Below are 23,421 nucleotides of genomic sequence, written 5' to 3' on the forward strand. Positions count from 1 at the left end.
TACACAGGTCTCTGGCAGATGTGCATGGTGCACCTGCCGGGTGGGATGGGCCTCGGTGGGCGGTGTGAGTACGGATGCCCCTGCCGTCCCCAGAACCTCGTGCGCTGGTGTGACTCTTCACCCTGTAAGAACGGCGGCAAATGCTGGCAGAGCAACACCCTGTACCGGTGCGAGTGCCACAGTGGCTGGACTGGCCTCTACTGCGATGTACCCAATGTGTCCTGTGAAGTGGCCGCCCAGCGGCAAGGTAACTGGCTGTGTCCCCTAGTGCCCCCCTGCCTCCGCCCTGGCTGACCCCCCACCTGCAGCCCAAGGCCTCACACCTACACCCTCCCCCCACATCCCATGCAGACGTCAATGTCACCCACCTCTGCCGGAACGGGGGGCTCTGCATGGATGCAGGCAACACGCACCACTGCCGCTGCCAGGCAGGCTACACAGGCAGCTACTGCGAGGACCAGGTGGATGAGTGCTCACCCAGCCCCTGCCAGAACGGGGCCACCTGCACCGACTATCCTGGTGGCTATTCCTGTGAGGTGGGCACCCATCCTCATGGTGGGGAGGGGGTGTGTGCAGTGCGTGCCAAGCCCTAGGCTGCAAGGGAGACAGCAGTGGAGACTAAACCCAACAGGTGTGGTTCCAGGAAGGGAGGGCTGTGATAATCAGGGAAGACTGCCTGTTGAGGGTGTCCCGTGGGGAAGCCTAGAAGAGGGAGACTACACGGAAATATAGGATATGGTTTTCCTCTGGGTCTCCTTCCCCAGAGCTGTCCCTCTGGGCTCAGCAGATACCTGCCCCAAGGCCCCCACTTCTGTTTGGCAAGACAAGCTCTAGTCCCTGCTCCAAGCAGTGACTCAGCTTACCAGGGCCCTCCTTAGTGTCAGCTGGGTTGGGTCTCCCTCTGGGTAGACCGGGTGTGAGAACCTCAAGGCTTAGCTGGTCTGGAGGGTGGCTCATGTGGCCCCGCCCACCCACACAGGTGCAGAGGGCCACAGATCAGCCTCCCACTGATCCACAGCTGCACCTCTTGTCTATTTCCCCGCACAGTGTGTGGCCGGGTACCACGGGGTGAACTGCTCCGAGGAAATGAATGAGTGTCTATCCCACCCATGCCAGAATGGGGGCACCTGCATCGACCTCATCAACACCTACAAGTGCTCCTGTCCCCGGGGCACACAGGGTAAGGATCCCCCACACCCTGGGGCTGGGGTCCAGGGGGCGAGTGGGCAAGTCAGGCACTGGTCACAAGCATCCTAGAGCTTCCGCTCTGCCCTATGGGGCAGGAGACAGGTGTGGGACTGACCAGGGATGGAGCCAAGGGAGGGAGTCCAGCCAGGCCACTGGCACAGGGCAACAAGTGTGGGGTGCAGCCCTGTTGCCGCATCCCCTCTCCTGAACATTTGTGGGGTCCCATCCTCCTGACCGTTTGACAGAGGGAGCTAGGCCAGCACGTGGCTGGTCCCTGACAGTGCCCGGCTTCTGCAGGTGTGCACTGTGAGGTCAATGTGGACGACTGCAGTCCCCCCATCGACCCCGTCTCCCGGGGCCCCAAGTGCTTTAACAACGGCACCTGTGTGGACCAGGTGGGCGGCTACAGCTGCACCTGCCCACCCGGCTTCGTTGGCGAGCGCTGTGAGGGCGACGTCAATGAGTGCCTGTCCAATCCCTGTGACATCCGAGGCACCCAGAACTGCGTACAGCGTGTCAATGACTTCTACTGCGAGTGCCGCGCAGGCCACACTGGTGGGTGCTGGGGCAGGGTGGGGCAGGGCAAGGGCCGGGGAAGGACGGGCCCCTCATGCCCACTCTCATCCCCAGGACGCCGCTGTGAGTCCATCATCAATGGCTGCAAGGGCAGGCCCTGCCAGAATGGGGGCACCTGCGCCGTGGCATCTAACACAGCTCGTGGCTTCATCTGCAAGTGCCCTGCGGTAGGTGTCCCAGGGGCTCTTTGGTCTGCGGGGGGCAGGAGAGTGCCCCCTCCCTGCCACTGCACATGGAGGGCAGGGAGGGCTGGCTGGGGCTGGCCTGCGTCCTCCTGGCTCTGAGATCCAGGTTTTCTGGCCGAAGTATATTTGCAGAGCTGACTCAGGTTTATAGAGAAATGGTGCAGGCACCTGCTATGCCCCTGTCTGCACCATCCCCATGTGGCTTTTGTACCTCGGGGTCACACATGGGGGTAACAGTGGGTGAGCACACTGGGGCCAGCTGTGTTGGTCGGGGTTGCTCCTGCAGGGTGTGTGCTCTGGGCTCTGATAAAGGCAGCACCACATGCCCTCCAGGGCCACGGCCTGTGAGCATCTCAGTGCCTGGTGTCATCCTCAACCCCCCTCCCGGCCCCCAGCAACCCCTGGGCTTCCGTGTGGGGAGAATGTGCCATCCAAGGCACCGGCTGCGGGCTGTCCCAGGCACAGGGACAGGTGGCCCTACCTGTCCTCCTGACACCCCGCTATCTCCCATCCCCCAGGGCTTTGAGGGTGCCACGTGTGAGAATGATGCCCGGGCCTGCGGAAGCCGGCGCTGCCTCAATGGTGGCACGTGCATTTCGGGCCCGCGCAGCCCCACCTGCCTGTGCCTGGGCCCCTTCACCGGCCCCGAGTGCCAGTTCCCCGCCGGCAGCCCCTGTGTGGGTGGCAACCCCTGCTATAACCAGGGTAGCTGCGAGCCCACCACCGAGAGCCCCTTCTACCGCTGCCTGTGCCCCGCCAACTTCAATGGGCTCCTGTGCCACATCCTGGACTACAGCTTTGGGGGTGGCCTGGGCCTCGACATCCCCCCACCACAGATAGAGGAGGCCTGCGAGCTGCCTGAGTGCCACGAAGAGGCGGGCAACAAGGTGTGCAGCCTGGCATGCAACAACCATGCGTGCGGCTGGGACGGCGGCGACTGCTCGCTCAACTTCAACGACCCGTGGCAGAACTGCTCACAGTCATTGCAGTGCTGGAAGTATTTCAGCAACGGCCACTGCGACAGCCAGTGCAACTCTGCTGGCTGCCTGTTCGATGGCTTCGACTGCCAGCGTGCAGAGGGCCAGTGCAAGTGAGGCGTTGGGGGGCGGGGCCTTGGGTGGGGCTTGGGCAGAGTGGGTGGAGTATAGGTGGGCAGGGCAGAGCAAGGTGGGGAAGGGGGCGGGGCTTAGGCAGGGGGTAGGGTACAGGTGGGCAGGAGGTGGGCTGGGGTGGGGTACATGTGAGGTGGGGGCGGGGCACAAGTGAGCAACGGGTGGGGCTCTGGGGGCAGGGCTCTGGGAGGGGGCACCAGGGCAGGGCACAGGTGGAGAAGCAGGTGCAGGGAGGGGTCCCAGAAGGGGCACAGGTGAGGACCCGGGTGCAGGCAGGGCTCTGGGAGGGGCCGGCGGGGGCGCAGGGCTGGACAGGGCCCTGAGCGTGCCTGCATCCATCTGTCCACAGCCCCCTGTACGACCAGTACTGCAAGGACCACTTCGGTGATGGGCACTGTGACCAGGGCTGCAATAGCGCGGAGTGTGAGTGGGATGGGCTGGACTGTGCAGAGCATGTCCCCGAGCGGCTGGCAGCTGGTGCCCTGGTGCTGGTGGTGCTCACACCGCCTGCACAGCTGCGCAACAACTCGCTGCACTTCCTGCGGGAGCTCAGCCGCCTGCTGCACACCAACGTGGTGTTCAAGCGTGATGCTCATGGCCAGCCCATGATCTTCCCATACTACGGACGAGAGGAGGAGCTGCGCAAACACCCCATCAAACGTGCGGTGGACAGCTGGGCCGTGCCTGGGGCCCTGCTAAATCGGGTGGAGGCTGCATTGCTCCCTGGTGGGGCTGGACGCCGGCGCAGGGAGCTGGACCCCATGGACATCCGCGGGTGAGCGTGCTCCAGCCAGCTCCCCACTCCCCTGGTGGGCCAGGTGCTGCCTCCCAACCTGATGGCGGAATAGACAGAGGGTCCCACAAGACCCAGACTTCCTGGGCCCACCTGCCCAGCACCTGGGGTCAGTTCCCAGAGGAGGACCAGACTCCTGAGATGGGAGAACAGTGCTTGCATCTCCCAGTGGGATGTACAGGGTGGCAGAGTGGTCGAGGGAGCACTTTGAGGAGTGTCTCAGAAGCACCTGCTGTGTGTGCCCATGTGGGGCTTGCTGGGCTGGAGGGAGCGCTGTCCACCTCCTGGGTGGTTCTGTACAGTTATGCCCATCCTGGGAGTGCCCCCTCCCCCATGGGGATGATGCCATGGGCCCAAGGGGTAAATGGAGCAGCTGTGGGGGTGCACCTGAGGTCTGAGCTCCCTGACCTGGGTACTCCCCTAGATCTATCGTCTACTTGGAGATCGACAACCGGCAGTGTGTCCAGTCATCCTCGCAGTGTTTCCAGAGCGCCACGGATGTGGCCGCCTTCTTGGGTGCTCTTGCCTCGCTGGGGAGCCTCAACATCCCTTACAAGATTGAGGCCGTGCAGAGTGAGTGGCCCGCCCTAGCCCCACTCCCTGGGGGACAGTTTGCAAGGCTTCTAAGGAAAGTCTACCTGGGAGGGGCTGCATCTCCCAGCCTTCCCCCCCCCCCCCGCCCCCTGGCAAATGTTCTTGTTTTTTGTGCCATTTGCCGCCCACGCGGTGCGTGTCATGCCGTCCAGAGCGCAGGAAGCACTTCTGTGGGATTTTCTGTCTGGCGCGCCCTCCCTACCCGTAGTGACAGCTGTCGGGGTGGCTGGCCCAGGGGATGGACACATCTGCCAGAAAGTGGGAGCCTTTTTCTCCCCCTCCCTGTTCCCCTGATTTTTCTTTGTTGGGTATTATTTCAAAATCATTACAGCTTTTTAAAAAAGAGAGAGAGAGAGAAGAATTGATCGGTGTCATGTGAAGTGTTGAAGTTTGTATCTCGAAAATCCCTGTAAATCCTTTGTCTTAACAGCTCAATGCAAGTGCAGTGATTTGAAGTTGGCTAATCCTTCTCCCTTAAAGGAGAAAAAAGTAAAAGCCGTCTCCAGATAGTCGGCTGGTGCAAGAGAGAATTTAGCGATAGTTTGCAATTCTGATTAATCGCGTAGAAAATGACCTTATTTTGGGGGGCGGGGTGGAGGAGAGCGGGTGAGGAGGCACCCAGCCGCGGAGCCAGTCCGCTGCCCCCCGGCTGCCGGCCTGCCGTGGAGCTGCCGCCTGATATCTGGGCACCCACAGGTGAGACCGTGGAGCTGCCCCCGCCCCCGCAGCTGCACTTCATGTACGTGGCCGTGGCCGCCTTCGTGTTGCTCTTCTTCGTGGGCTGCGGGGTGCTGCTGTCCCGCAAGCGCCGGCGGCAGCATGGACAGCTCTGGTTCCCTGAAGGCTTCAAGGTGTCAGAGGCCAGCAAGAAGAAGCGGCGGGAGCCCCTTGGCGAGGACTCCGTGGGTCTCAAGTTAGTGGACGCCACCGCAGCCTCTGGGGGGCTTGGGGGAGACGGGTCCCGTCCCCTGCAGACCCACAGGCCTCACCTTGCTCGGTCCAAGGGCACTGGGCGGCTGCCTGAGCCCCGGCCCTGGGGGCAGCCCTGCTCGGTCTCACTCCCCCGCCCTCCTGCTCCCAGGCCCCTGAAGAATGTCTCAGATGGCGCGCTCATGGACGACAACCAGAACGAGTGGGGTGACGAGGACCTGGAGGCTAAGAAGTTCCGGGTGAGTCTGGTGGGATCTTGGACGTCCCTGGGCGGCTCCACCCCTGCCCTGGGCCCCCTGTGATGGGCCCTCTGCTCACCCCTTCCTTAGTTCGAGGAACCGGTGGTTCTTCCCGACCTGGATGACCAGACAGACCACCGGCAGTGGACGCAGCAGCACCTGGATGCTGCCGATCTGCGCGTGTCGGCCATGGCTCCCACGCCACCCCAGGGTGAAGCCGATGCCGACTGCATGGACGTCAATGTCCGAGGGCCAGGTAGGCGCACAGCCAGCCACCCGCCACTGCCCCCCACCCCAGAGGCTCTTGGGACAGGGTTACCCTCATCCGGCAGCTTGCCGGGGTCAGTATGCTGGAGGCCGGGCACTGGGTAGGCAAGGTGCACTCTCAGGACAGGATGTCCCGGGAGATGCTCCTCCCTTACCTTAGCTGGCTCCATCTGGGGAAGGCATTCTGCCCATCAGATTCATTCCTTCTGAAACGTCTGAGGTGCTTACATCACCTTTTCCCGGATGGGTTACTGATGAAGGTCTCAGGCAGGTCAGGCCATGGGGCTGCAGGGCTACCGTCACCCACTAGCCAATTGGCAGCGGGACTGGCTCTGTCCCTTGGGAAGCTCAGGTTGATTTTGGTGGCCCCACCGTGGGTAGAGGGTGCCACAGGCTGGGCTGTGCATCCACATGGCCGCCCACCAAGTCAAGACCATGGACACCCCCGCTGCTGCCGCTGCCTGGGGCCCACCCTCCTGACCGAGCCCTCCCCTGCGTTCACACAGATGGCTTCACGCCCCTCATGATCGCCTCCTGCAGTGGAGGAGGCCTAGAGACGGGCAACAGCGAGGAGGAAGAGGACGCTCCAGCAGTCATCTCCGACTTCATCTACCAGGGCGCCAGCCTGCACAACCAAACAGACCGCACCGGCGAGACCGCCCTGCACCTGGCCGCCCGCTACTCGCGCTCTGATGCGGCCAAGCGCCTGTTGGAAGCCAGCGCAGATGCCAACATCCAGGACAACATGGGCCGCACCCCGCTACACGCGGCCGTGTCCGCTGACGCACAGGGTGTCTTCCAGGTGGGCAGCTGCTGCACGTGCCCTTCCACCAGCCCCTGGCCCACCCACTTTGCCCCTGGTCTGGCTGGCGACTGGGCTCACGGGCGCCAGAGCCCTGACATCAAGTGTAGCCTGAGCGGGGATGGTTGGTAGCTTCACATGAACCTGTGGCTCTGAGTCACACAGCTCCAAGGAAGGCTGGAGGCAGGTGTGCAGGAGGCCTGCAGGGCGTGGGGGTGAGAGGCCTCCTGGCCCCACTGTGGTAGCTCCTCACGGCCCCCTTGCTCAGCCATGGCTGGAGGCGTAGCCTGTGGCAGCGAGGGTTTTGGGGCCCTGTGGACCTGAGGCTTTGGCCTCACTGGGAGCCTGGGGGTAGCGTGGGTTCAGGGAATTGGATGTGTGGGTTTTGGGTTTCTGTCTCTGCACAGACCCCCCCCCCCTTTGCAAACCACCAGCTAGTTCCCAGGCTCTGGGCAGCCCTGCCCTGAACAGACAGGCAAGGCATGGCGCCATTTGGGGGAAAGCCCTCACAAAGCTGCTAATGTAATGATTTTTAACGCGTTACTCGCCTGCGGAGCTAAGGAAGCGAGGCTGGCTGGGGGAGGACCTGTAAACGAGCCCCCGGAGGACGGCTCTGGCTGTATTGGCTCTGACAGCCCTTCTGGCACACAGACATGTGGGAATCCCGGGGGCTCTCAGTGGGAGTGAGGCCAGCCCTTGTCACCCACCCGTGGGTGGTGACCGTCCTTCCCATCGGTGACCTGGGGCGCAGCAGCATCTGAAGGACTGCATGCTCTCTCTGAACCTGGGTGAACACAGCACAGCTCAGGAGTTCTGAGTCCATGGTCTAGGCATGGCTCTGCCCACTGTGGTTGGGCAGACACTTAACTCCTCTGTCCTGGGTGGTGGTGGTGGCAGCCAGGCCCACAGCAAGGATGGGATGAGGCCATGCCTGATGATCGAATGCCTGGTGTGTGTGGGCAGTGCAGCTTGCACCCCAGCCCCTCCAGCTATCGCCAGTGGAGTGCCGCCCTCCCTGCGCTCCTTGCGTCATCCACACTTCCCAGGACTCCACTCACAGAGGCTCTGTTGTGCTGCGGGTGGGTTCGCAGGCACTGTGTCCGGGCCGGCAGCCTCGGACACATCTGCCAAGCCTGAGACCGTCTCCTATTGTCTAGATCCTCATCCGGAATCGAGCCACAGACCTGGATGCCCGCATGCATGACGGCACGACGCCACTGATCCTGGCGGCCCGCCTGGCTGTGGAGGGCATGCTGGAGGACCTGATCAACTCACATGCTGATGTCAACGCTGTGGATGATCTGGGTAAGCCAGGCTGCGGCCCCGGGTGTGGAGGATGGGCCCGCTGTCCCTGCCAGCCCACCCTGACTGACCCTTGGCTTCCCCTTGCAGGCAAGTCTGCCCTGCACTGGGCCGCTGCTGTGAACAACGTGGAAGCTGCCGTTGTGCTGCTGAAGAATGGGGCCAACAAAGACATGCAGAACAACAAGGTGGGCTTACGGGCCGGGGCAAGGCTACAAGTCCTTTCACAGCACCTTCTGTTTGAGAACAGGCAGGAAGGGTTGACGCAGATGGAGCCCAAGCCTGGTGGGTGTGGGGGCTTGGCACTCGGGGGATGCCCAGGCCATGTTCCTGTGTGTGGAGCTGTCACCATCTTGCTCAGTGTATCCCCAAAGCCAAGGAAACTTTCCTTCCCAACTCCCAACCTGGGCCCTGGGTGCTTAGCACAGGGTGCTCCTTGGTGGCTGACCCCTGTGTGTGTTGACCCCACTTGGGTCTCCTTGGTGTGGAGTGCCCACAATGTGACCCCCCATCCTGCTAGGGAGACTGAGCCTCAGAGATGCGGGGATTGCCAGGAAGGCATTGGGCCATGGCCGGTGCCTCGTGTGAGCTGGGAAGGCACCACCAGGCCACCTGCTCCCCACTGCCACCCACACAGCAGCCTCACAGGGATGCGTGGTGTATCCTCTGTGCAGACAGGGAAATCGTAACTCAGGAGAGGTGCTAAGGCATCAGGGTCACTTGGGGACCATCTGGGGACAGGACCCTCTCAGCCTGGTGCCCAAGGGTGCCCCCTCAGGGATCCTCCAGTCCCTGAAACGGCTGCACCGTTTGTAGCTGTTATGGAGGTGAGAGAGAGAGGGAGAGAGGCCACGGTTGTAGATTCTGGGGGGTCTGTGCCCCCATACAGGTCAAACCTAGTCACTTAGAACACAGACCCCACAGACGGCCTCAGCGCAGGTCTCCTGGGATTCCTCTTAAGGGCGTTTGTAAGACTTAATTGGTCAGGTCATGGTGAAGTTGGGGAAGGGCCTACATGAGCTTGCTTCTCCGGTGCGGTCCCTCTGCTGACAGGGCATTGGTGTGGGTGACCCCCTCACCTGCCCCTCGCCTGTTCCCAGGAGGAGACACCCCTGTTCCTGGCCGCTCGGGAGGGCAGCTATGAGACCGCCAAGGTGCTGCTGGACCACTTCGCCAACCGGGATATCACAGACCACATGGACCGCCTACCTCGCGACATTGCGCAGGAGCGCATGCACCATGACATCGTTCGGCTGCTGGATGAGTACAGCCTTGTACGCAGCCCCCAGCTGCACGGCCCCGCCCTGGGCGGCACGCCGACACTGTCCCCCCCGCTCTGCTCCCCCAATGGCTACCTGGGCAACCTGAAGCCATCTGTGCCGGGCAAGAAGGCCCGCAAGCCCAGCACCAAGGGCCTGGCCTGTGGTGGCAAGGAGACCAAGGACCTCAAGGCACGCAGAAAGAAATCCCAGGACGGCAAGGCCTGCCTACTGGACAGCTCAAGTGTGCTGTCACCCGTGGACTCACTGGAGTCACCCCACGGCTACCTGTCAGACGTGGCCTCACCACCTCTGCTGTCGTCTCCATTCCAGCCATCCCCATCTGTGCCTCTTGGCCACCTGCCTGGCATGCCTGATGCCCACCTAGGTGTCAGCCACCTGAGCGTGGCCGCCAAGCCTGAGATGGCCACATTGGCTGGGGGTGGCCGGCTGGCCTTCGAGGCGGGACCGCCACGGCTCTCCCACCTGCCCGTGGCCTCCAGCACCGGCACTGTCCTGGGCACCGGCAGTGGCAGCACTAGTGGCAGTGGCGGAGGGGCCGTAAATTTCACCATGGGTGGGGCCACGGCCTTGAACGGCCAGTGTGAGTGGCTGTCCCGGCTCCAGAATGGCCTGGTGCCAAACCAGTACAACCCACTGCGAGGGAACGTGGCACCGGGCCCCCTGAGCTCGCAGGCCCCTGGCCTCCAGCACAGCCTGATGGGCCCACTGCACGCTGGCCTCCCCACCACCGCTGCCCTATCCCACATGATGAGCTACCAGGCCCTGCCCAACACTCGCCTGGCCAGCCAGCCTCACCTGGTACAGACCCAGCCACTGCAGCAGGTGCCGCAGCAGCAGCAGAACTTACAGATGCCGCAGCCCGGCCTGCAGCCGCCGCCGAGCCTGCAGCCACCCACTATCCAGCAGCCACAGAGCCTGCCGCCACCACCCCAGCCACCCCAGCCGCACCTCGGGGTGAGCTCGGCCGCCAGCGGCCACGTGGGCCGAAGCTTCCTGGGCGGAGAGCCGAGCCAGGCAGATGTGCAGCCGTTGGGTGCCAGTGGCCTGGCGGTGCACACTATCCTGCCACAGGACAGCCAGGCCCTGCCCACGGCACTGCCTGCTGCACTGGCCCCGGCCATGACCACCGCCCAGTTCCTGACCCCGCCCTCACAGCACAGCTACTCCTCCTCCCCTGCGGACAACACCCCCAGCCACCAGCTGCAGGTTCCCGAGCACCCCTTCCTCACCCCGTCCCCTGAGTCCCCGGACCAGTGGTCCAGCTCGTCGCCACATTCCCACGTCTCTGACTGGTCGGAGGGCATCTCTAGCCCGCCCACCAGCACTCAGTCCCACATCGCCCACATTCCGGAGACGCTCAAGTAAACAGCCAGCACCCCGGTGGGACCCTGGCTTCCTTTCCCAAGCCCTGCTGGGGCGTTTGCGTGCGCACCGCAGACACCGGGATGGACCGAAGGGGCTTTTTCTTAAGAAACATGTTTTTATACAAAATAAAAGGACAAGGATTTTAATTTTTTTTTAGTATTTATTTATGTACTTTTATTTTCCGAGGAAACACTGCCTTTTTTATTTATACTTAATGTTTTCTATGGCTCCAGGTAACAATTTTTATCTGTTCTGAGAAAATAAACTAGTGCTCAGCCGAGATTTTACTACTTATGATATTGTTACGTGTTTGTAAAATATGAACAAAGATTCATGATTTATAAATGCCACTTATTTATTGATTTTGTTTTTCCTTCAAAATCCAAAAGAATGATGTCGGGGAAGGGAGGTTTGAACCCGCATTGTCCAGAAAGGTGCCAGGGTGACTGGGGGCTGAGGCCCTGTCCCCGCGTGCCCCCCCGCAACCCCTCCCCCGACCCCACGCCTGGTCCTGAGCCTCCTGCCTGCATCACCTGTCACCTACTTTGTGGGAGGAGACGCATCTAGATGCAAATAAGACAGAACCTTCACCTCACCTTTAGCATGTGGATTAATTCGCGTTTAAACCAGGAGTGTGAAATATAAAATGATGTGGTTTCTTTAACGATTTTTCTGAAAACGTGCTTTTAAAGATGTGTTCTTGGGGTGTCCCGCGAGCACATTTCATGGTACCGATCATGAATCTTTGTTTCAGGTTCAGTATTACATAGTTGTGGATTGGTCTTGTGAGTTCCTGTTTCTTTTACAAGCTCCTCTGCCCCCCACCCTGGCCTTGATATGTAAGCATTGTGTAAGAGTGAGGAGTCAGGTCTCCGTGAGGCACCCACCTTGCCCCCTGACCCCCGGGGATGCCATGTGGGAGAATCCTTTTCTGGGGAAAGACACTGCCTGGACCACCCTGTTGGAGACGCCGGCACCTCACTAGACCCCACGAAAGATCAGCTGCTACCCCCTGGCCTGGGTTCAGCTCGCAGAGCGAACAGCTCTCGGCCTCGTCCTCATGGGAGACTTCCCAGCGCTGTGGCTGTGTCCAGCCTCGGTTTGCAGAGACAGCTCATCCCAAGGCCTGACACAGCTCCAGGGTCACGGGAGCCAGCTCCGGGGCCACTCCTCCTGGTCTGGAGAGGGGTGCGTGTGCCCGGGGAAGGAGCAGATTCTTGCAATATCAAGTATAAGCCTGTGGCAAAGTAAACGTCTGTAAATACATTTTTAAAGGTGGATTTTGTTTAAAAAATCTGAATGAACAGGTGTGTCCGGGGTCATGCTGATGAGGGATGTCAGAACATGGCTCTGCTCACCACCAGGTCTGGCGGCCTGACCTGCAGCCGCCGGGACCGTAGCTCCTGAGAGCAAACCCAGGGAAGGCCTCCCTGCTGCCTCCGCCAGGCAGCCTCTCCGGCCTTGCCAAGGGGCAGTGTCGTGTGCCATCCCTAGTGGGCATGACCTCAGACATGCCCTGAGATGTTGATTCTTACTGTGTTTTGTAAAAATAGAGTGTAGTTTACAGGAAAAAGGAAACTTTTTTAAAAAGTTATCTAAGTGCAAAACTGTAGGTGATGAAAATGCTGTATTTTTTTTTCATCTTTTTTTTTTTTTTTTGTTAACTGATTTGCAATAAAAGTAATGCTGATGGTCATCCCAATTTTGCTAAATCTGGTTGTGGCATCTGCTCCCTTCCTTGGAGGCCAGGCGGGTGGGCGGGTGGGCAGGCCGCTCTATTCGGAGGGAAACAGCAATTCTTCTGCCCCTTCTGATGCGCAGTGATGGAGACCACCTGGCCCTGGCCCCTGGGGATGCTGGGGACAAGCCATCTCCAGGAGTTCTGCAGGCGTCTCTGCAATCTGTGTGGGCCTGGCCCCATCCTGTGCAGAGGGCCAGGGACGTGGCAGCTAAAGCAGTCCCAAGGCACACGCAGCCGCAAGGCACACACAGCCCCAAGGCAGGGGGCTCCTGTCCGTCAGAGGGGCAGGGCACCACCTGCCCAACCTGGGGAGCCCTGCGGGGGCGGGGGGGAGGGAGCTACAGGGGTGACCGTGGTGGGGAAGGTCATGTAAGGCCGAGGAGCTGCTGACGGCTGTCAGACACAGGCTGCCAGGCACCTGCAGGGCCCCCTTCTCCCTCCTACCTGTGCCTTTATCTCTACCTGGCCACATCCCAGCTGGCAGATTCCAGCCAGATTAACTGAGGGAGGGAACGTCGGATGGCCCCTACTACGACCCCTGCCCTGTGGGCCCAGGAGACCCAAGCACAGGTGTGATCCCTAAGTTCCTTGCTGAGTTTGGAGGCTTCCTTCCCCTCCCCACTTACCCCTGCCCTGGCCCCGTGTCAGGCCCTGGGCTGTGTAGACCAGATGAGAGGTACCAGGATGTGGAATAGGGTACATGGCCCGACTTTTGTGTATGGAGGGAGCAGAGCCAGTCTGAAATCTGCCCCAAGAACTCCCAGCACCCGAGATGCCACATCTAGGTGGCCAAAAGAAGTGAAAATGGCGCAAACAAGTTCCCACATGCACTTGTTCACTGCGGCACTATCCATAACAGCCAGGAGGTGGGAATAGCCCCAATGCCCAACAGCTGATGTGTGGATCACATGTGATGGTTCATTTCATGTGTCCCCTTGGCTGAGCCTTTTGGCCTTTTGTTTGTGGATTAGACTAACATTCGGATCAGTGGATGGAGTTACTTGAAGCCCTCTGCAGCGTGGGTGGGCCTCATCCGATCAGTTGATGACCATACTAGAACAAAGAGACAGAGGGAAGCCCTCCTGCCTCACCCTTGGCCCCGGAACAGAGCTGCTCTTGAGCACGGATGGAAGTATCAGCTCTTTCCTGGGTCTCAAGCCTGAGGACTCTCAGATGGAAACCGAACCGTTAGCTTTCCTGGCTTGTGTGCCTTCAGACTCAGGCAGGAGCCTTTGACATCACTTGTCCCAGGCTCTGGCCTGTTGACCACACACCCTGGGACTTACCAGCCTCTGTAATCTTACAAGCCCAGTCCTGATCATAGGCCTCTTTATACACATGTGCAGTCTTTCAGTTCTGTTTGTCTGGAGAACCCAGACCAAGTGCACACGATGGGGTATGATGTAGCCCCAAAAAGGAACGGAGGCCTAGCACAAGGGTACAGCAAACCCCAAACATGTGATGCTGGGTGCCAGGAGCCTGACATGGAGGCCTCGTCACATATGGCTCCATTGGTATGAACGTGCAGAATGGGGGAGCCCAGAGAGGTAGGAAGCAGGGTGGGGGTGCCTATGGTGCCTCGGAAGGCAGGGTCCCCCAGGGGTGCTGGCTGCATAGCAGGCTGAGCATATTGAGACGGGCATGCTCGCTCCAATAATGACGACTTCAGTTTTAGCTCAGTTACTGTTTTAGAAGAAACAACCAAGTCCCAGCAGTGTTTGCAGTTCCAAGAGGCTCATCTAGGTGGTGGGATCCCCCAACGCAGCAGGGTGGGCCTCGGGAGTCCCCAGAGTCACCAGAGCCCTTGACAGCTGGATGGAAGCCCACAGAAGAGAACGGAGCCCTCAGAGCATCACCCTGCTCCAGCTCACACGGAGCGCAGAGTGGGGAGCCCTGCCTGTGTCCCAGCGGACAAGGTCCTGGGGGCCGCCAGCCTCTGGCCATGTGCTCTGTCCTGCCCTGCAGTCCGCCCCTCAGGGACTTGTCCCCACCCACCTGGCTCTGAGACTCCCAGCCAGTGTCCCCTGGGGCCCAGAGCTGCTCCCCTGCCCTGGCTGCAGAGTCCCCACCACCGTCAGGCTCTCCCTCTGCCCTGTGGTCCCTCTGCCCTGTGGTTCCTCAATGTATGCCCTGGGCTGGCGGGCTCAGCCAGTCCCCACCCCTAGGAGGCCCCACTAGACACCACAGGCCTCCCCCTGACTTAGGGGGCCTGTTCCAGCTGAATTGTGTCCCCTCCCCCCAGAATTTCTGTTTTGAGACCTGAGGTTCCAGGACCTTGGTATGTGGCTTATTGGGAGACGTGGTGTCTATAGTGCTAATCAGGGTAACGGGAGGCTGGGAGTACATCCCAATCCAGCCTGACGGCCTGTCCTTATAAAAAAAGAACACAGACACACACACGGGGGCCACCAGGTGGGTTGCGGGAGGACATGGCCATCTGCAAACGCGGGAGGGAGGCCTTGGGAGGAACCAGGCCTGCCCTGCTCAAATGTCCAGCCTCCCGGATGTGAGGGAATTAGTTTCTGTTGAGCCACCCAGTCTGTGGGGCTTGGTTAAGGCAGCCCTAGCCGACCAGCCAAGGGTGCTGGGTCTCACCTCCAGGTGCCAGAGCCATTCCCCAGGGGCCCTAGCAGCCCCAGCAGCCCCAGCCGGCTGGCCAGGCACATACCCAGAGCCCCCTGTCCCTCCTCTGGAGACTTGGGCCCAGCAACACAAAGCACATGACACCTACAGCAGAGCTGCAGGCCCAGTTCCCCCCACCCCTGGGCTTCCTTCCTTCGGGACAACTTGTTTGAACTGGGTGGAGGGACAGGGCGGGGGAGGGGGATAACTTTGTTCAGCACCTCGAGGGGTGATTCAGAGCTGCACCTTCCAGCGAAAGTGTAACAAGTGTGACACAAGCCACAAACGCAGTGCTAAACATCTCAGTAGCCACATTTTAAAAAAGTGAAAAGAAACAAGAAAAAGCTTATATGTTTTAGATAATCCAATATATCTGGAACATTAGCATCTCAACCTGTAATTGACAGGCCGCCTGGGTGGCTCAGCGGCTGAGCATCTGCCTTCAGCCCAGGGCCTGATCCTGGGGTCCTGGGATCGAGTTCTGTATCGGGGTTCCCTGCATGAAGCCTGCTTCTCCCTCTGCCTGTGTCTCTGCCTGTGTCTCTCATGAATAAATAAATAAAATCTTTAAATAATAAAATAAAATAAAACCTGAGCCATCGAAAGGTATAACCTTACATAAGTGACTTGCTCTTTGCCCTGTTTCCTTGTCTTCCGGTGGAGAAAAGGGAAGGCTGCTGGCCACACCTGGTGAAGGTGATGCAGGGCAATGCGCATTATAGGTATTCTTTATGGAAAAGAAACAATTCCCAGCCCCTGGGCTGTGAGGATGAAACCACTGAGCACACAGCTTGAAAAACACACGTTCCCTGCCTCTGTGGCAGCATCGAGCTCAACTTGGAGGATTTATGGAGCACCTGTTGTGTGAACAGAACAACGCCTGCTGTCCAGGGGTGTAAGGAGTCCGGAAATACTCCCCCTGTAAAGGGCCCCAGTCTGGGGGTGTTGGGGGGGAAGCCCGAATCTTTGATCCTGCAGCCAAGGCCCAGATCCTGCAGGAGCCTCTGAAGCCCGAAGTCCCCAGACCGGGTCTCCAATGGGAGGCGGCTCTCTGCCCCCCCTGCTGGCAGGTTCCTGCCAGTGCCCCCTCGGCCAGCAGGTGCTCCCGCGGGGATTTCCATCATTCACACCTGCAGTTCACAACTGTCTCAAGGTCGCCCAGTCACCGTGTTATTGGCGTTATTGTCCCGTTTTACAGATGGGGAGGCTGAGGCTCAAAGAGACAGGCCCGCTTCCCCAGGTGCACCCATTTGAGCCAGGGTGGTATGGTTCCCTGGTCCACGTTCTCACAACCACTCAAGGGGCCTCTGTGGCTCGGTCACACACTTTCCAGACGGGAACTCGGACGCCCAGGAGTCAGTGCTGCAGCCAGCCTGGCACTTGGTGCTCCACCGTGGCCTTTCTGCCTTCCCAATCCGCAAGCCCCCATGCTTGCGGATGAGTCCATGCTCAGGGCTCACGCCCTCCTGTTACTTCGGCTGATGTGGTGGTGGTGGGGTGGCTGCAGATGCCGCTGGCATCTGAGTCACCGAGGCTCAGCTCTCCCTGCCAGTCCGGTCTAGCAGCCTGACTGCTCCCCTGGGGCCCCAAGGCCCCCTCCTGGGCTCCCGGGTCTTGTTAGCGCCCTGCCAGAGCCAGAGGGAGGCCAAACTGACCATGTCTTTCCTGGTGGGAGCTCCCAAGAGCTTCCTTGCCCTCAGAAATCTAGTGCAGAGCCTGCAGAGCCCTGGGCAACGCATAACCGCCTGATGCCACCACCCACCTAAGGATTTCCGCCCCTTGCTGCTCCTACACAAGCTTCTGCTTGCTTCAGCCACAAATGCTCCTTTTCCTCTGTCCCGGGCTCTACTCTGTCACCCGCAGGTGGGATCCAGATCTTACAGGTGCTCCCATGCCCCCCCCACCCCCACTGGGTGCATTGGCAGCTGCTCAGAGTACACGGTCCCTGGGGCAGGGGCCGGCCTAGCAGTCCCACAGCCACAGTTCCAGCTCCTAGCGGTGCCTGGCGTGCAGTAGGGGCTCAGCAAATGACTGTACAGTTTTGTGAAAGAGGTCTCGGTTTTTTTCCAGGGCCTGGCGGCAGCTAATGAAATACAAATCACTTTCTCATGTGGCTCTGATTCTCTGTGGCCTGACTCACGTGGAAATGGCATCCCTCCTGTGCTTCTAGGACACTCCTCTCACTTATGTGTCACCTTACATGTTTAGTACTTGGTTCATTGCTTAAGGAAAAAAAGAATTATCTGAGGCTTGCAGGTGCCATGCATGTTTGCAGGTGCTGGAGATGAGAGCTAATGAGGACGCTGATGGTGGGGACATTCTTCAAGCTCAGCCCGGGTGTGGATTTTCTCTCGAAAGGCGCCCCAGGGGGCTGGATTGTACCCCAGCCGGCTCCATGGAGGCACCTCTCTCTCCTTACATTCAGCCTGGTCACACACCACCGACAACTCTCCACACCATGGGAGCCCGATGCACAGGGGCCACGGGACAGGCTTGAACACCTCACTCTCTCTGCCCCCCTGACCTGCCCTCTCCTGAAGGAGCTGACGGCCCCTCCTCTCCATTTGGACCTCCTCAGCTATATGGCCTCCTTCCTCTTCCAGAAGCCCTCCCTGCCAGCTTTTTCCATCTCTGAGGCCCCAATGCACTTTTTCCCTGGACAACTCAGCCAGTCCTGTTGCATGGAGGCACACCTTGCTCTCTCCAGGCTGAATCAAGCAAGCCCCCTCCGACGCCCCCAGTCTCAGCACCCAGGGCTGAAGGCTTGACTCAGGGGAGTGCCCAGTGTGGAGCAGGACTGTCCTATAAACATCCACTTGCAGACCCCTCAACTGCAGCTACTTTATGCCCTGGGGAAGCAAGGGGCAGAGGCTCAGACACTGAGACTGCGGCCACCCCTCCGAGGGCTCCTTCTCCAGTCACCGAAACGGTCAGTTGTCAGATCCATAATCTAGGGAGTTATAGCCCCAGGCTGGGGCCGCTGCCTGGGGTCCCCGACCCCCTCCCTCCATGTGCTGTCTAGGCCAGCGCTGTCCAATGGCAATATGCCCAGCATGTATGGAATTTTAAACTTCTGATGAGCTCCATTAAAAAAGGGAAACAGGGATCCCTGGGTGGCGCAGTGGTTTGGCGCCTGCCTTTGGCCCAGGGCGCGATCCTGGAGACCCGGGATCGAATCCCACGTCAGGCTCCCGGTGCATGGAGCCTGCTTCTCCCTCTGCCTGTGTCTCTGCCTCATTCTCTCTCTCTCTCTGTGACTGTCACAAATAAATAAAAATTTAAAAAAAAAAAAAAAAAAAAAAAAAAAAAAAAAGGGAAACAGATGAAATAAATTTTAATAGTACATTTAACTCAATATACCCCAAATATCACCACTTCAACATGCAATAGAAAGCTACCAGTGAAGGGGATCCCTGGGTGGCTCAGCAGCTTGGTGCCTGCCTTGGGCCCAGGGCATGATCCTGGAGTCCTGGGATCGAGTCCCATGTTGGACTCCTTGCATGGAGCCTTTTTTTCCCCTCTGCCTGTGTCCCTGCTTCTCTCTTTCTCTTTTTCTGTGTCTCTCATAAATAAATGAATCTTTTTTTTTTTTTTTTTTTTTTAAAGAAAGCTATCAGTGGGCTAGTTGACATTCTTGGCACTCTGGCCTCTAATGCTGCTAAGATCCCACCTCTGCTCAGCCCGGCCTCCCTTGCAGGTGCCCAGTGGCAGCCATCTTTGGACAGTGCAGGCTACTGGGAGGGGCTGACGATTGTGCTGTTGAAAATGCAGCGTGACAGACTGCCGTGATGCTGGAAAGGACAGCCCTGCTCCCTGGCACAGCCTCTGTCCATTGTCCTGGAAGTACGTAGCCCTGTGTCCGGGTGCTCTGGGTCACAGGACTACAGCTCTGGTTACGGAACTTTGCATGAGCAACTAATAACTTTGCCCTCAGGAAAGAGGCTGACTCTAGCCCCTGTAGGCGGGTTTCAGGGAGGTGGCGGCATTTGTATGCAGCCTCCACCAGCCAGGGAGGACAAAAAGAAAGGAGAGGGACATGCTGCAGGTAAAGGGATGGACGACTCCTCAGGCACAGCAGCAGCTGTCGTGGCAGTGCACCCTTCGCCCCCCTGCACAGGCCTCATGTGCTCTTCAGCCAGAGTCACCCTATGCCCATTTGCCCCTGACTGGCCCAGGACAGTCAAGCTCATGCCTGCTGTTCTGGTGCATGCATCAACAGCATGTTGTTTAGGTGCTCCACCCCGCCTGGACTCTAGGCTGATGAGGCCACGATGGTAAGGGAGGGCAAGGAAGCTTAAAGTGGAGGACCTGCGACTCAGAGCCCAGCCTCCACCACCTCTGGCTCCGCTGGGGGCCTAGACCCTTCTGCACACCAGGCTCCGAACAGCCAAGGACCCAAGGGCCTCCATTCCAGAGGCCTAGCAGTGGGGAGGTGGGGATGGGCCCCTGCACCTTTGCCTCTGTTTCCTCCTTTCAGGGGGGTTCACAGTGACTTCTGTCTCTGTGGAGCGGATTGTTGGGACAAAGTGACCGCAGGAGGAAGTGAATCAAGGGCGGCAGGGTCCGGGGCCGAGTTCCAGCACACGATCTCTCACTGTGTCGAAATAGGTTGGGACCTTGATTTCTGCAAGGCAAATGTTAGTTTAGCAGAGTGGCCACGTCAGATGGGCTGAACCTCCTCCCGCACCCCCTGACAGCGTGGCTGCTCCCTGCCAGAGTCAGAGCAAACAGGTAGCTGAGCCACACTCCTTCCTTCTCCCCAGGCTCGCGTCCCACAGGTGAGCAGGGAGCCCGCCCACCCCAGCAGGCCTCGGCGCCCGCTGCCCGGCGCCCGCTGCCCGCACTGGTCGCTGCTGGGAGCTCTGCCTCGCTGCTGGGAGCTCGGCCTCGCGGGGCTATGCAATCGGACGCCCCCCCAACCCCGGAAGGAGCTGGGGCACGTGGGGGCAGGTCGCGCCTTGCCAGGCAGGGGTGCAGGTGAGTGGGCCGGCCCTGCTGGCTGGAAGCTTCCCCACCTTCTGAACCTCCCTTTCTCAGGGGGAAATGAGGGTATACACGGCAGCACCCCGGTCCCGAAGACCCTCCCCGGGAAGGAGCAGGAGGCTGAGCGCGGCGGTACCCCGCGCGCCTGTCCCCGCCTGTCCCGTACCCGCTCAACGGCTGCGGAAGGCCGCACGCAGCCCTGGCTTTCGTCCCCGCGGCTTGGGGACCCGGGGCATCGACGGACGCGGCGGGGCGTGCGCCGCGGTAGCGGCCGCGCAGGGGAGGGGGCGGGGCGGCGTAGCCCGGGCCGGGGCCTGCCCCCTGGACGGCTCCCAGGGGTCTGTTTCCCGAGGGCCGGGCGCGGACCGAAACAAACTTCCCGGGCAGAACCGGAACCCTGAGCCGCAGCTGGCCGTAACCAGGCAACTGGAAAGCCGCCGCGCGGTGCACAGGCGCAGTCCGCCGCGGCGGCCGGCGCATGCGCAGTCGCCTTCCGCCCGTCTCCAGCCTTGGAGGAAGTCCAACGGCAGAATGGGAGGGTCGCGCCTGCGCCAGGGCGCCGCTCGGGTTCTCGGCGTCGCCGAGTAGCCGATCTCGGTGGGTGCGCCCGCTGGCTTCGGCCGATCAAGACTAGACCCTCACTTGGGTCTGACCGAAGAGCCCGACTCTTCTCCCGTCCTAAGACAAGGAAAGACTGAGAGGAAGAGCTGGCGTGACGGGTGCGTCTCCGGGTAGCCCGCCGCGCGCCCCGCCCGAAAGGTGGGCGAAGGGCGGGTCACGGGGGGGCGGGGCTGAGGGGCGAGGCCAAGGGGGCGGGACGAAGGGATGAACGCCGAGAGATTGGCCGCAAGCGGGGGGCCGGGTCAACGGGGCGGACGAATGGATGGTCGGCGGGGGAGGGGGCGGAGCTAGCGTGCCGGGCGTAGCGTCACGGGGCAGCTGCGATGGGCGGGGCCGATGGGCGTGGTGGGCGGGCGTGGCGCGCGCTGACGTCGTGGTCGGACACGTCGGCGGCGCGGCGGCCGGAGCCGGATGTGCCAAGATGGCTGCTGCGGCTGCCGGGTCTATGCTCGTCGCCACAGCCGGGCCGGCTTCCACCCGCGGCTCCTGAGGGGTTGGCCCAGGGGTCGCGGAGGGGCCAGGAGGGAGCCTCGGGCGCCCTGTGGCGCGCCGGTGAGGGTTAGGGCCGGGCGGGCGGGGAGCGGCCGGGCCGGGCCCAGCCCCGGGTGGACGGCGCGTCTCCGGGGGCCGCCAGGGGTCGGCCCGGGGGCCGGTGGGGACCTGCGGGTGGGGACCAGACTGACTGACGTGGACCCCGCAGGCATGGCCGACTATGTGGCAGGTGCCCGTCGGGCTCAGCCCCGGCGGCCTGGTTGGAGGGTTGTGTTGGAAGGGGTGGAGGATAGACCAGATCTGCAACTTTTCAGAGAGCACAAACGTGTACGAAATTTGCCTCACAGTTGTGCGTGTCCTTTGCTCGGAAGCTTCGGAAGTAGTTTAGTCCCCGTTGGTTGGGAGATTTGTTCTGAGCCGAGCTGCTGAGAGAGTCGCATTGTTGTTGCCTGTTGGTAATTTCGTGGCGGAGTGACCGAGATGCTGCAGCGGAGGTCGGAGGTCGGCCACTTGCTTTACATATTAAGGGCTAGAGCGAGAGTAATGAACTCAGTAGGTTTCTCGTGGCAGAAGTATCACAGTCCAGCGTCAGGGCACACCACAGCTATTTAAAATCGGTTTTTGCTGCTTCACCTGTAAACACTTTTACATGGCTTAGGGATTGGGCATGATCTGCTTAAGATTCTGTGTTAGATACATGTGTGCAGGTGTTCTTCGCCAGAGCCACTATTCCCACTCCAGGTAGGGCAAGGAGCAAACCAGGTTACAGACAGTTGCTCCTCCAGAGATACTTTTGCAAGTTTCAGCACAGCCAGGCTCCCTGCAGTTTTGTGTTTGTTTTCTTCCATGCCTCTTCTTAGGGTTCTGGGTGGTGTCATCTTGCAAAGATAAGGCAAGAGGCACAATAGTGCGGCTTTCTTGTTCCTGTGATTCCTTCACCCTAAATAGCAGTAAGTCCCAAAATCCTATGCAGAACTTTCTTAAGGGTAGAGTGTCGATTTTAATGAAGCCTTGCTTCTGTAAAGCTCTTCCCTGAATGTCAGTGCATCCCTTAGGATCTTTTGTCACTTTTAGCAGTGTTTAGACTCCCCTTTCTTGTTGTTTAACATGTAAATGTGTTTGTTTGTGTATTTAGAAAAGCTGGAGTTTATGGTGTCTTTGGGTGAAGTGTCCCATAGTCTGACAGGGATGTCACACTCACGGTCACTGTGAGGGAGATTGTAGGCAAAGGGTAGATAGACTCTTGGGTGCTTTCTGGTGCTCCTGTTGGTTTTATACGCTCATAGCTCGAATGTTTCAGTTCTACAGTCAGGACTGTGTATTGGAAATAGGTTGTGCTTAAGTATTTCACGGAGATACAAGGCAGTCTACTTGAAGGGCTACGTTTATGAGTAATGCATCTTTAAGAAACACAACTGGTTTCTCTAAGATAATGCTTTTGTTTGCTTTTGTTTTTTGTTAAATGACTTGGGGATACAGGATGACTTCCGGGCTGGAATTAAGCTCCTAGGGTCAGGAGAGAAATATTAGGCAGTTTTTCTGTTTATGAATTGAGGAAAGGAACAAAAGAATAATGTTCCTGTTCAAGATTGTTCTGAATGAAATTGACATATTGCCAAAAAGCTCTCAATTATGGGAGAGGGAGAGAAGGGGATTTTACTTTATAGGGAAGTAATAGCATTTGCCTAAAAACTGGTTCTTAGTCTAGGAGTTGAGAAAATAGTTGTGTTTTGTTTTGTTTTGTTTAAAGGTTTTTCTTTCTTTTTTATTCATGAGACACAGGCAGAGACACAGGCAGAGGAAGAAGCAGGCTCCATGCAGGGAACCCGATGTGGGACTCGATCCTGGGACTCCAAGATCACGCCCTAGCTGAAGGCGGTGCTAAGCTGCCGAACCACCCAGGGATCCCTGAGAAAATAGTTTTTAAAGAAAGTTTCTTCAAGGAAAACATTTAAGTATAAACCTGTGAAATTTACTCTTTGATAACATTTCCCTGTTAAAAAGCAGCAGGCATTAAGGCATCCCAGAACCTACTGTGAATAGAATTTTGTAAGATGAAACCCAGAAGGAACCTTAGAAATGGTCATATTGCTTCTTTCACTTCACAGATGAAGAGGCTGGGTCCCAGAAAGACAAGTGGTGTTCCCTGGGGCCATTCAGCTGGACACCCAGCCCTGCTCTCCTGTCACACCTCTGCTCTGTCACACCCCCTGGACCTCTGCTATGTGGGGTTTTTCTTTTTTCAATGTGTTTAAGATGGTTGAGGGTCCTCTGCTGAAGCCTTACAGGAGGAAGTTGTGTCTTGGAGGGCGTCCTGGGTGCCTCA

The 23,421-nt window shown here is 59.2% G+C and overlaps 3 protein-coding genes across 11 annotated transcripts in view; 2 read left to right on the forward strand and 1 right to left on the reverse strand.

The window, feature by feature from the left end:
- The window catches only part of NOTCH1 (notch receptor 1), a 43,519-nt gene extending 31,171 nt beyond the window's left edge, over positions 1 to 12,348 (forward strand). Inside the window, exons 20-34 of the mRNA XM_038548751.1 lie at positions 94 to 247; positions 352 to 536; positions 1,048 to 1,180; positions 1,486 to 1,743; positions 1,819 to 1,931; positions 2,468 to 3,039; positions 3,411 to 3,836; positions 4,279 to 4,427; positions 5,145 to 5,361; positions 5,530 to 5,617; positions 5,708 to 5,873; positions 6,391 to 6,686; positions 7,844 to 7,991; positions 8,079 to 8,176; positions 9,089 to 12,348. Coding sequence (XP_038404679.1) covers positions 94 to 247; positions 352 to 536; positions 1,048 to 1,180; positions 1,486 to 1,743; positions 1,819 to 1,931; positions 2,468 to 3,039; positions 3,411 to 3,836; positions 4,279 to 4,427; positions 5,145 to 5,361; positions 5,530 to 5,617; positions 5,708 to 5,873; positions 6,391 to 6,686; positions 7,844 to 7,991; positions 8,079 to 8,176; positions 9,089 to 10,636 — 4,551 coding nt within the window. The 3' untranslated portion in view covers positions 10,637 to 12,348. The remainder of the gene's footprint in view (positions 1 to 93; positions 248 to 351; positions 537 to 1,047; positions 1,181 to 1,485; positions 1,744 to 1,818; positions 1,932 to 2,467; positions 3,040 to 3,410; positions 3,837 to 4,278; positions 4,428 to 5,144; positions 5,362 to 5,529; positions 5,618 to 5,707; positions 5,874 to 6,390; positions 6,687 to 7,843; positions 7,992 to 8,078; positions 8,177 to 9,088) is intronic.
- A 6,194-nt stretch (positions 12,349 to 18,542) lies between these two features.
- Positions 18,543 to 20,759, reverse strand: LOC106559329 (formin-like protein 7). The gene is made up of 2 exons (XM_038548761.1): positions 20,149 to 20,759; positions 18,543 to 19,623 (listed from the first exon to the last, which is right to left on the reverse strand). The coding sequence occupies exons 1-2, from the start codon at positions 20,460 to 20,462 to the stop codon at positions 19,473 to 19,475; spliced, it is 465 nt and encodes a 154-aa protein (XP_038404689.1). The 5' UTR covers positions 20,463 to 20,759; the 3' UTR covers positions 18,543 to 19,472.
- SEC16A (SEC16 homolog A, endoplasmic reticulum export factor) overlaps positions 20,508 to 23,421 on the forward strand; it is a 33,730-nt gene continuing 30,816 nt past the window's right edge. For 6 of the 9 annotated variants that reach the window (XM_038548755.1, XM_038548752.1, XM_038548758.1 and 3 more), the window contains exon 1: positions 20,985 to 21,155. The gene's annotated coding sequence lies outside the window, so the exon portion shown is untranslated. Of the gene's footprint in view, positions 20,742 to 20,984; positions 21,156 to 23,421 lie in introns of those variants that run through there. The other 3 variants (XM_038548753.1, XM_038548754.1, XM_038548760.1) reach the window with 3 other exon arrangements.

This window comes from Canis lupus, chromosome 9 (assembly GCF_011100685.1).
Source record: "Canis lupus familiaris isolate Mischka breed German Shepherd chromosome 9, alternate assembly UU_Cfam_GSD_1.0, whole genome shotgun sequence".
Classification (NCBI taxonomy): domain Eukaryota; kingdom Metazoa; phylum Chordata; class Mammalia; order Carnivora; family Canidae; genus Canis; species Canis lupus.

What these genes read in the sequence shown, in the direction of transcription:
- LOC106559329 (XM_038548761.1), bottom strand. Translation starts at nt 20,462, where the DNA reads ATGCGCCGGCCGCCGCGGCGGACTGCGCCTGTGCACCGCGCGGCGGCT. An exon ending in CTTCCGCAGCCGTTGAGCGG is followed by an intron (nt 19,624 to 20,148) that starts GTACGGGACAGG and finishes TTTGCCTTGCAG; the next exon opens with AAATCAAGGTCCCAACCTAT.